Source organism: Perca fluviatilis, chromosome 19 (assembly GCF_010015445.1).
Source record: "Perca fluviatilis chromosome 19, GENO_Pfluv_1.0, whole genome shotgun sequence".
In the NCBI taxonomy this organism is placed as follows: Eukaryota; Metazoa; Chordata; class Actinopteri; order Perciformes; family Percidae; genus Perca; species Perca fluviatilis.
In genome coordinates, this window is record NC_053130.1 from 2,781,670 (window position 1) to 2,794,169 (window position 12,500).

Here is a 12,500-nt window from a genome sequence, read left to right on the forward strand (position 1 = left end):
CATCTTTCCCAGCTTTAGTTACTAGTTACTTTAGTTACTCCGCTACATTCATCTGTTACAGCTTTAGTTACTAGTTACTTTAGTTACTCGCTACATTCATCTGTTACAGCTTTAGTTACTAGTTACTTTAGTTACTCCGCTACATTCATCTGTTACAGCTTTAGTTACTAGTTACTTTAGTTACTAGTTACTTTAGTTACTCCACTACATTCATCTTTCCCAGCTTTAGTTACTAGTTACTTTAGTTACTCCGCTACATTCATCTGTTACAGCTTTAGTTACTAGTTACTTTAGTTACTCCGCTACATTCATCTGTTACAGCTTTAGTTACTAGTTACTTTAGTTACTCCGCTACATTCATCTGTTACAGCTTTAGTTACTAGTTACTTTACACATTCAGATTTAAAAAGGATCTTAATATTTCTTCCACAGCTGAATGATGACTTCAGAAACAAGAGTTTAATGTGCGGAGCGAGAAATGTTCAGTGTGGTCTGAGGGACACAGTCTGCTGACTGCTCAGCTGAGCAGCAATATCTGCCGAAATTAAAGACAAGAGTGTCTTTAGCGAGCATGAGGAATGATGGGATGTTTGAGTCTCTTGTGTTTACAGCACGTGATTACAGCAGCTTTCAAATGGTTTTCATGCCATTATTTCTTGCTCTTGGGCAAGAAAAAGCAGAGAAAGTTCAGGCAAAGTTAACTGGAAAAAAACATGTTTTTATATTTTTGCATGTTTAAGAACAATGAAAAGAAAGAGCTACAGTTCGAGCCAAAGACTTAAAATAATGGTCAAAAAAAGGCGACAAGAACGATGAAAAAGGAAACAAAAAGGACACAAAAGGGACGATGAAAAAGGCAACAAGAAGTACACAAAACCGTCAAAAAGGCAACAACAAGAAGGACACAAAAATGTCAAAAAGGTGATGAAATAGTCGACAAAAAGGACACAAAAATGTCAAAAAGGTGATGAAATAGTCGACAAAAAGGACACAAAAATGTCAAAAAGGTGATGAAATAGTCGACAAAAAGGACACAAAAATGTCAAAAGGTGATGAAATAGTCGGCAAAAGGACACAAAAATTCAAAAGGTGGTGAAATAGTCGACAAAAAAGGGACACAGAAATGTCAAAATAGTCAACAAAAAAGGTGATGAAATAGTCAACAAAAGGGACAAAAATGTCAAAAAGGCGATGAAATAGTCGACAAAAAGGACACAAAAATGTCAAAAAGGTGATGAAATAGTCGACAAAAAAGGGACACAGAAATGTCAAAATAGTCAACAAAAAAGGTGATGAAATAGTCAACAAAAAGGGACAAAAATGTCAAAAGGCGATGAAATAGTCGACAAAAAGGACACAAAAATGTCAAAAAGGTGATGAAATAGGCAACAAAAAGGACACAAAAATGTCAAAAAGGTGATGAAATAGTCGACAAAAAGGACACAAAAATGTCAAAAAGGTGATGAAATAGTCGACAAAAAGGGACACAGAAATGTCAAAATAGTCAACAAAAAAGGTGATGAAATAGTCGACAAAAAGGACACAAAAATGTCAAAAAGGCAACAAAAGGGTGATGAAATAGGCAACAAAAAGGACACAGAAATGTCAAAAAGGTGTTGAAATAGTCGACAAAAAAGGTGATGAAATAGGCAACAAAAAGGACACAAAAATGTCAAAAAGGTGATGAAATAGGCAACAAAAAGGACACAGAAATGTCAAAATAGTCAACAAAAAAGGTGATGAAATAGTCAACAAAAAGGACACAGAAATGTCAAAAAGGTGTTGAAATAGTCAACAAAAAGGACACAAAAATGTCAAAAAGGCAACAAAAAGGGTGATGAAATAGTAGAAAAAGGGAGCCATTGAAATGGTCCATTCTGTTGCCAGGGTGGGCTCCTACCTGTGTTTGTGGATGAGAGCGTTGAAGGCCATGCCGTCTCTCCAGCTGGTGCTGAAGTTGTGGATGTTGACGTTTGGATATCTGGACAGGAAGAGGAAGAGGAAGAGGAAGAGGAAGAGGAAGACAGCGCTGGTCAGCTTCTCCTGTCGGACCAAAACTACCCAAAACGGTTTTTAAACGGTGCACAGATTGTCTTTTATCATATCACGTCCAGTTATTTAGTGCTGTTCGTATGAATGAGCTAATCACTGCAGCAGAACTACAGCTTTTACAGATTCTGGTTCATGTTGGAAAGACCAAAAGATCACTTCCACTTTGTTACATCAAGAAGAAGAACAGGAGGCAACGGGGCTGATGGGAAATGTAGTCTGAACCATTCCTCACCCGGCAGACTTCATCTGACACCAGAGCAGCAGAGCATCTTTAGCAGACTTCTTCTCCTTGTTGTCCTCCGTCTCCACACTGATGTCCTGGATCTGAGACACAGAGACAGACAGGCAGGCAGTCAGACAGACAGGTAGACAAACAGACAGGCAGACAGAGAGACACATACAGACAGACAGACAGACAGACACAGACAGACAGACAGACACAAACAGACAGGCAGCCACACAGACACATAAACAGACAGACAGAGACCGACAGACAGACAGAGAGAGAGACAGACACAGACAGACAGAGATACAGAGAGAAACACACAGAGACAGACAGGCAGACACATAGACAGACACAGGGAGAGACACACAGACAGACAGACAGTCAGACAGACAGACAGAGACAGACAGGCAGAGAGACAGACAGGCAGTCAGACAGACAGACAGACAGAGACAGAAAGGCAGAGAGACAGACAGATAGGCAGTCAGACACAGAGACAGACACGTAGACAGACAGCCCAAGTGTCTCACTGTCACTCTGATTCCTCACTTCAACAAACACACATCTGCACTCACAGACCTGTGAGCTCATTCCTAATTTATTACCTCAACTCGAACCTTCGCCAAGATCTTCCTACAACTCTGAAACCAACTCTTAGCCCCGACTGTCCAAACGATGTCTTCACTTTCTTTTCCAAAAACTGTTCCCACTTTCTCAACATGTGCACACTGTCGAAAAATGTCCTTAGCCTACTTCATTAAAACACATTTTATTTAAAAACATTTTTAAATGCCAACGCTTTCTAAACCGTCAGCATTTCCCAAACACGTCTACAACAGTCTGGTTGTATTACGATATCCAAAATCAAAGACGATATCTAGTCTCATATCACGATCTATCTAAACACGTGCACACTATCGAGACCTCCAAACACGTCCATGCCTTCTTAAACGGTCCTCTCTGTCCAAACATACCCCCCCAAAAAACATCCTCACACAATCAGGGACATGTCCTCACTTTACAAAACAAATTCCTCAATTTCCAAACAGTTTTAAGCTCTGTTGACTGTTAGGTCGTTCATAATTTATTCCCGAATCTTCACCAAGTTCTCACCACAGCCCTAAAACTTATATATATACTTTCCAAAAACCTGTTCTCACTTTCTCAACACGTGCACACTTAGGGCTGGGCAACATGGAGAAAATCAGATATCACCATATTCTTTACCAAATATATCGATATATATATAATATATAGCAATATTCTAGGGTTGACAATTGGTGCTTTAACAAAATATCTTCATACTTAGATTTTTGATAAATAATCACCAGTAATGTGGATATAATGACTAAGTGGGTAAAGGTGAATAATAGAACAGCTACAACAGTCTGGTAAGTTGAGGAAATGACATCACTTTACTGTAATGCAGCCTTTAAAACCAGGAAAAGACAACACTTCATATTACGATATCCAAAATCTAAGACGATATCTAGTCTCATATCACGATATCGATATAATATCCATATATTGCCCAGCTCTATCTAAACACGTGCACACTATCGAGACCTCCAAACACGTCCATGCCTTCTTAAACTGTCCTCTCTGTCCAAGCATACCCCCCCACCCACCCCCCCTACACACACACTTTCTAAAAAAACAATCGCCACATTCACGAAAAAATCCTAAATTTCTACACGGTCATAAACTGTGATAGATCCTCGAAAAGACGGCACAAACATCTCACCTTCATTTATTGACATCCATCAGTTTCAGCCTGACACGAGCTGCATCTGAGCCACAAATCAGACCACACACATATACACACACACACAACAACACACACACACACACACACACACACACACACACACACACACACACACACACACACACACACACACACACACACACACGGCTCTATGTGCCGGATTTAAAACCACTAAAAAGATTTTTTTTTTAAATCCTCGGGGCTTATAAAAGATAAACCCTTTTCACCCAACTGTTCTCTGTCCTTCACCGTGACATCATCGTCCGAGTGTACGACACACAACGACGAGGCTTTCGGGTCTTTTTAACGGGCTTCCACTCCGCCAGATCCAAGGTCGGGACGCGACCAGAGCAAAAAGAAGTTTAACAGTCGTCTCTCTTTTCTCAATAAGAGTATGTGTGTGTGTGTGTGTGTGTGTGTGTGTGTGTGTGAATGCATGTGTATCTATATGTGTGTGTGTGTGTGTGTGTGTGTGTGAATGCATGTGTATCTATATATGTGTGTGTGTGTGTGTGTGTGTGTGTGAATGCATGTGTGTCTATATGTGTGTGTGTGTGTGCGTGTGTGTGAATGCATGTGTATGAATATGTGCCTGTGTGCGTATGTGTGCGTATGTGTGTGTGTGTGTGTGTGTGTGAATGCATGTGTGTGTGTGTGTGTGTGTGTGTGTGTGTGTGAATGCATGTGTATCTATATGTGTGTGTGTGTATGTGTGTGTGTGTGAATGCATGTGTGTCTATATGTGTGTGTGTGTGTGTGTGTGTGTGTATGCATGTGTATGAATGTGTGCCTGTGTGCGTGTGTATGTGTGTGTGTGTATGCATGCATGTGTGTGTGTGTGTGTGTGTATGCATGTGTGCCTGTGTGTATGTGTGTGTATGCATGTGTGCCTGTGTATGTGTGTGTGTGTGTGTGTGTGTACATATGCATGTGTGCCTGTGTGTGTGTGTGTACATATGCATGTGTGCCTGCCTGTGTGTGTGTGTGTGTGTGTGTGTGTGTGTGTGTGTGTGTGTGTGTGTGTGTGTGTGTGTGTGTGTGTGTGAGACACACTGATGAGTGATGCCTGCATATGAAGTAATTTAAGTGGAAACTCTTTCATCTTTTCTTTCATTAAACGATTAAAGATGTCATATTTCTAGGATTATAAGGGATTTAACGTTTTTTTTAAATGGAGTCTGGTGGGTTTAGTACTAGTGACTTCAGAGCTGTTTCTGGTTAAACAGAAAGGTCTCAAAGAGGTTTTAAAGGTCTATCTCTGTAGGGATCCTTTCCATAATGTTGTCAGACAGTTAGAATATTAATCTGAGTCTGTCAGCGGTAAAAACAGACCTTTTATTGGACCAAATTGGCGATGCACATTTGCCCCATAGGGTTACATTGCAGCCCGGTCTGTGGCTGCTGGTTACAGCGTTCTGTCCATACTGGACCAGTTTCAAAGATTATTGTTCCCATCAGTCACTTACACACACAAACACATTAGGAACATAGGTTTATAATCGGCATTTTGGAAGCTGCAGTTTTGTTTAACCACACATATAATTCATATATTTTGTCCAACCCTCTTTCTGGCAACGAGGGAGCCAAAAACAACCAGCTGAAAAATAAGACTGTTGGCTGACCTTAATGTGGTTAAAATAAGATTTTCAGCACAGTAAATCACACTGATTTACAGATAGATTTGTGCTATTTTGTCTCCCCTTTAACCCTCTTCATGTTGACCTGCAATTTAGTGTGTTTTCTGGGTCAAAATTTCAACATTTTGTTGTTCTTTTTCTACACTTTGGCGCTTTTTTCGATGTTTTTTCCGCTTTTTTAAATGTTTTTGACAATTTTTTGACAATTTTTTTGTTGCTTTTTCCAATGTATTTTTGTTATTGTTTTAAACAAGTTTTTGTCACCAATGTTTTTGATGTGTTGTTTTTTTTTGTCACTTTTTTTTCCAATTTCTTTGGCCACTTTTTTCAGCTTTTAAAAATAAATAAATGTTTTTGTTGATTTTTTAACAAGTTTTTTGTCACTTTTTCCAATGTATTTTTGTCACTTTTACCCAATTTTTTGTCACTTTTTTTTTTAAACAAGTTTTTGTCACCTTTGGCAATATTTTTGATGTGGGGTTTTTTGTCACTTTTTTCCCAATTAGTTTGGCCACTTTTTTCAGCTTTTAAAAATAAATAAATGTTATTGTCGATTTCTGTAGCTTTTTCCAACATTTCGTGAGCTTAGAATTATAAGGTTCTATCTCCACTTTTGGTCGAAATTGAGTTTTTGACATAATCTGATCCATTAGGTGTTTATTAATGCCTGTGTGGTGTTATTTTTGAAAAAGAAATATTTTGTTAGTTAGTTATTAATAGTAGATTATACTACATAACAGTTTTGCCAGCTGGGATGTAAAAACTTTGATGCTCAATATCTCAGAACTACCCTAAGATAGAACCTTATAATTCTAAGCTCACGATTTGTCACTTTTTTTGAGGACAACAGGAAGTTTAAGTAAGCGGAGTTTAGTTTATTTATGAAAGGGGACAGCGCAAATTAATATAAAACATGATTTTCCATAGGTTGAAAAAGCCAGAATTAGCCAAAAGGCTATTTTTCATCTGTAGTCCCCTGCAGCGACCCACTAATTGGAAACTGAGAATGAGGGTGGTACATGAGAGGCCCTAAATCAAACCTGGAAGCGGAGGATGATGGTCCAGATGAGTCCCAAGGTGAGGCGGTGGTTGCCGTCGACGATGTCGTGCGAGCCCATGTTCTCCAGGTGAACCCGCTGCTCCTTGAGGAACTGCAGAGCCTTGTCCACGTTCTCCAGACAGTGGATCCTCATCCGACCCTTGGTGGGTTTGGGCTGAAACAAAAACACGTTGGGAGTTTATTTACAACCTCCGAAAAAAAAACACACACACACCAGGAACTGGAGGAACTGCTTCCTGCTGCCAAGTGAAAAAAAACAAAAGAAGAAGAAAACAGCTGCTTGCGGACACAGCTGCCCAGTTTCAACACTCACACCTTTCAGTTTGTGTTCTTTGCAGAGAGAAAGTGAATTTTTAATAAACAATATCGCTCTCAATACAAACACCCAAAGAACAGGAAACTGCTGTTTAAACTTTAAGCAATAAATATTAAAAAAACACAATAGTTTACATGCTTAAAGTGCCCATATTATGAAAAAAAAAAAAAATCACTTTTTCTGGTGATTTGGGGTGTTATTTTGTGTCTCTGGTGCTTCCACACTCATACAAACTTTGAAATAAACCCATCCATGGTGTTCTAAGTGAGATACGGTTTCTGAATGTGTCCTGGCTTCAGTCTCCTGGTGAGCTGGTTAAAGTCGGCCCGGCTTTCTACGTCACTAGCCGAAACCAGGGGGCCTAGGGGGCTAACCGTTAGCATGCTAGCACTAGCTGAAGTGAACTGAACGCTAGTTCACCTGGAAGAGAACAGAGACCCCTGAGTTTGTTTGTTTTGGTCCGCACCGGAGTTCAAATGGTGTCAGGTGTGAGCAACCTTAGGGCTCTCATTGCTTGGATTAAACTCTATTCATATTAGGGATGCACCGAATCCAGATTTTTGGGGTTGGGCTGAATCCTGAACCCCCTGGTTGAGATGGTGCTGACTCCTCCTCCCATCCTCAGTCCATGAACCCAGTAAACACATGAATGAAGTAAACAGGGACTGTCCTTCCTTTGCTGTACCTGAAGTTGCTGCATCCTGGCTGCTGTCTGGAGATTCCTTCGTGCACAACTCGTATTCTTTCGGATGTTTCAGACCAGATGTTGTAACAGCGGCCATGTTGTGTATAGTTTAGGGTCCTCGCCACCACCAGACCAATCAGCATTGAACAGATTGAACATGTAGCTGGACTTGAATGGTCTTCTTTTGACTGAAAGTTCTGCCAAACAACAACTTTTTCTGCTCACCAGTTCCATGTCCACTTTCTCACAGCCTACTGCATTTAACGCTCCACCTACGTTAACACCTTCCCAGTGTAAATTACACTGATTATCGGATAGATTTTTGCTATTTTGCCTCCCCTTTAACCCTGGTGTTGTCTTCACGTCCACCGTGCAACTTTGTGTGTTTTCTGGGTCGAAATTTCAACCTTTTGTTGTTCTTTTTCTACACTTTGACGTTTTTGTTGATTTTATTCAAATGTATTGTCAATTTTTTTGCGTTTTTTTTAAAATTATGTTTAATATGTTTGTTTTTTTTCGCTTTTTCCGATGTATTTTTTCCCACTTTTTGGGCGTTTTGTTTTGCGTTTTAGTTAATTTTTAACAGGTTTTTTATCGCTTTTTCCCAATGTTTTTGTCACTTTTTTTCCCAATTTGTTTGGTCACTTTTTTAAGCTTTTAAAAATAAATAAATTTTTATTTTATTCCCGTAATCAACGTCGCCATTATTACGGCAACCAGCGCAGCACGCGTAGTGCAAGCGTAGAGTTCGGTTCGCTGGGAAAAAATTCTACGGTTCGGCAGAAACCCAACCCTCCCAAAATTCAGCCGAATCCTGGATTTCGGTGCATCCCTAAATCATATTGTTGTATTCAGGGTTTCCCAGAGGACGCAGCCCTACTGTTATATACGGTTTGGCGCTATCATGAGAGCTAGGGCTGGGCGATATAGAGAAATTCCAATATCACGATATTCTTGACCAAATACCTCGATATCGATATTGCGACGATATTGTATGGTTGACTATTGGTGCTTTAACAAAATGCTATTTACACAATGAGATTTTTGATAAATAATCACCAGAAATGATTTAATGACTTAGTGGATAAAGTTGTAACAGCTGGTGTGTTCAGAAAATGACATCACTTTACTGTAATCTATATCTATATCACATATAATGTTATATACGTGAAAAATACGTGAAAAATATGTGAAAAATACGTGAAAAATATGTGAAAAATACATTAAAAATGTGATAAAATACGTGAAAAATATGTGAAAAATATGTGAAAAACATGTGCAAAATATGTGCAAAATACATTAAAAATATGTGACAAATTCCTGAAAAATGTGAAAAATATGTGATAAAATACATGAAAAAGATGTGACAAATACCTGAAAAATATGTGAAAAATATGTGATAAAATATGTGAAAAATGCGTGATAAAATATGTGAAAAATATGTGATAAAATATGTGACAAATACGTGAAAAATACGTGAAAAATATGTGAAAAATATGTGAAAAATATGTGATAAAATATGTGATAAATATATGAAAAATACGTGAAAAATATGTGGAAAATATGTGGAAAATATGTGGAAAGTATGTGATAAAATATGTGAAAAATATGTGATAAAATATGTGAAAAATATGTGATAAAATATGTGAAAAATATGTGATAAAATATGTGACAAATACGTGAAAAATACGTGAAAAATACGTGGAAAATATGTGAAAAATACGTGGAATTCTGTGCCTGCAGCCTTTAAAAACAAAGATAGAAACTTATGTCATACACGATATTACGATATCCAAAATCTAAGATGATATCTAGTCTCATATCACGATATCGATATAACATCGATATATTGCCCAGCCCTAATGAGAGCTAATTTTTTTTTTTAAAGTCCATCTGTTTATTAACGAGTCTGTATCATGTCTGAGTGATACGTGGAGGATTAAAGCCTTAGGATGTTCTGGAGGAAGCACAGCACTGATGCAATTTACAATAAAATAAACTAAAAAGTCCATCTGGTCAACATCTAGCTTCAAACTTCTTTCAGTCTGAAGTGGGTAACAACAGGAGTGACCAGCTGCTGATTATCAAACTACTCTCTGCCTGCTCTTCCTCTGCTTCTGCAGACTTAGCCTACATTTACACGTACATGGTTAGTTTTTACAAACGGAGACATGTCCCTTCGTTTACACGCAAACGGAGAATCCTCCTCCGAAAACCGAGTCTTTCTAAAAACTCCGGCCAGAGTGGAGATTTTTGAGATCTTCGTTTGCGCGTAAACTGAGACAAACGGAGGTTCAGGCAGCCGAGAGAGAAAGAGGAGGTGATTGGTTGCTGTTGTTGCTATTTTCTGGATTCTGATTGGCTAACGTGGGCTTGAGCTTCTCGTTTACACCGCCACCTACAGGTCTGGCGTGCTCTTGGCTGCATGGACGGCATATATATATATATATATATATATATATATATATATATAAAAAGTACAGGCCAAAAGTTTGGACACACCTTCTCATTCAATGTATTTCCTTTTTATTTTCATGACTGTTTACATTGTAGATTCTCACTGAAGGCATCAAAACTATGAATGAACACATATGGAATTATGTATTTAACAAAAAAGTGTGAAATAACTGAAAACATGTCTTATATTTTAGATTCTTCAAAGTAGCCACCCTTTGCTTTTTTATTAATAAGGGAAAAAATTCCACTAATTAACCCTGACAAAGCACACCTGTGAAGGTAAAACCATTTCAGGTGACTACCTCATGAAGCTCATTGAGAGAACACCAAGGGTTTGCAGAGTTATCAAAAAAAGCAATGAAAACAGCATTAGGAAAACGTAGCGTTATGCTACATTCCCGCCCGTTTGGTTTGTATATCAAAGTTTTTGAGCCAAAGAACGACGGCAACACAACCGTCAGATACAACAAAGCGGGTCAGAAGGGTTCAAATGTCTCAGTTTGGCTACGAACCGAGAGGGGAAACACGAAGCAGGGGGAGGAAACACAAAGCAGGGGAAGGGGAAACACCAAGCAGGGAAGGGGGAACACAAGCAGGGGAAGGGGAACACAAAGGAGGGGAAGAGAACACAGCAGGGGGAAGGGACACAAGGGGGGAGGGGGAGAAAAGAGGGGGAAACACTTGCAAGAGAGGAGATAAAAAGGGGGGGAAGAGGGGGGGGTGGGGGGGGGGGGAGGGGGGGGGGGGGGGAGGGAAAGCTGTAAACAAAGAAGAGGAGGAAACTAGAGCAGGAGGGGATAAAGAGGGAAGCACAGAGAGGGAATAGGGGGGAAACACCAGAAGGGAATAAAGAGGGAACAAGGAGCAGAGAGGGAATGAGAGGGACACTCAGACAGGAGATGAAGGGGAACCAAGGGGGAAAGGGGGCCACCAGCAGGGGGCAAGAGAGGAAACACCAAGGCAGGGAAGGAGAAGAGTGGGCGAGGACGAGGGAGGAGGGGGGGGCCAGAGCAACAGGGAGGAAACACCAAGCAGGGGGAAGGGGGGGGGGGGGGGGGGAGGGGGGAAGGGGGGGGGAGGGAGGGAAGAGGGGAAGCAGGGGGAGGGAGCGGGGGGGAAAACCGAGAGAGGAAGGGGGGAAACCAGACAATGGAAAGGTAGGGGAGGGGGAGAAGAAAAAAGAAGGAGGGAGGGAGGGGGGAGGAGAGGGGGGGGGAGGGAAAGGTGGAGGAGGGGAAGAGGGAGGGGGAAACAGGTGAGAAGGGGGGAAGGGGAGGGAAACACGAAGGAGGAGGGGAAGAGGGGGGAAACACAAAGGAAGAGGGGGAGAGGGGAGGGAAACGCAGAGGAGGGGGAAGAGGAGGAAACGCAGGGAGGGGGGGGGGAGGGATGAGGAGCGGGAACAGAAGACAGCAGGATCAAGAGAACACTAGACAAAGAAGGCCAGGAGGGGGTCAGAGAATACTGAGAGATAGAGACACTACAGCCAGGGGAAAAGGGAGAGAGAGCCAGGGGCAGGGAATGGAGAGAAACACAGAAGTGGATAGAGGAGAGAGGAACGGGGGGGAAGGAGGGGGGAGGGGAAAAAAGGGGGGAAGAGGGAGAGGGGGAAGGGAGGGGAGGGAGGGAGGGGGGAGAGGGAGAGGGAGGAGGGAAGGGAAGAGGGAAGGGAGGGGAAGAGGGAGAGGGAAAGGGGAGAGGGGGAAGGAGGGGAGGGAAGGGGGAAGGGAGGAGGAAAGGGAGGGAGAGGGAGAGGAGAGGGAGAGGGGGGGAGGGGAGGGAGGGGGGGAGGGGGAGAGGGGGGGAGGAGAGGAGGGGAGGGGGAAGGGAGGGGAAGGAGGGAGGGGGGGGAAAGGGGAAGGGGGGAGGGGGAGGGGGGAAGGGGGGGAGGGGGAAGGGGGGGAGGGGGGGGGGAGGGGGGGGGAGGGGGGGGGGGGGGGGGGGAGGGGGGGGGGGGAAACACTAGAGCAGGGGGAATGAGAGGAGTGATGAGTGAGAGAACGGTTGCGAAACACAACTAAAGTCTTAACTTTAGGTCAGTCTCCGTTATAAACTGCTGCCGGAAGCTCTTTCGTTTTTGGGCTCTTATATTTTTCTGTTTTGAATGTCTGGTTGAATGACCTCACGATGACACTGACCTTTGTTTGAAATGTAAATAAAACTGAATACATTATTAATAACTGACTGCAGCAGAGTTATTGTGTGAGCTGTCAGAGCTGCGATGGTTACATCCTGCAGTTGTCCAATACTGATCGTTTTTTGTCGCTTTTTCCAATGTATTTTTGTCACTTTTTACGATTTG

The 12,500-nt window shown here is 41.6% G+C and overlaps 1 protein-coding gene across 1 annotated transcript in view; it reads right to left on the bottom strand.

The window, feature by feature from the left end:
• LOC120548309 (spectrin beta chain, non-erythrocytic 1-like) overlaps nucleotides 1-12,500 on the bottom strand; it is a 92,756-nt gene that overhangs the window by 74,213 nt on the left and 6,043 nt on the right. Inside the window, exons 2-4 of the mRNA XM_039784457.1 lie at nucleotides 6,721-6,894; nucleotides 2,285-2,376; nucleotides 1,901-1,981 (exon numbers count right to left, since the gene is read on the bottom strand). Of these exons, the coding sequence (XP_039640391.1) occupies nucleotides 1,901-1,981; nucleotides 2,285-2,376; nucleotides 6,721-6,894 (347 nt within the window). The remainder of the gene's footprint in view (nucleotides 1-1,900; nucleotides 1,982-2,284; nucleotides 2,377-6,720; nucleotides 6,895-12,500) is intronic.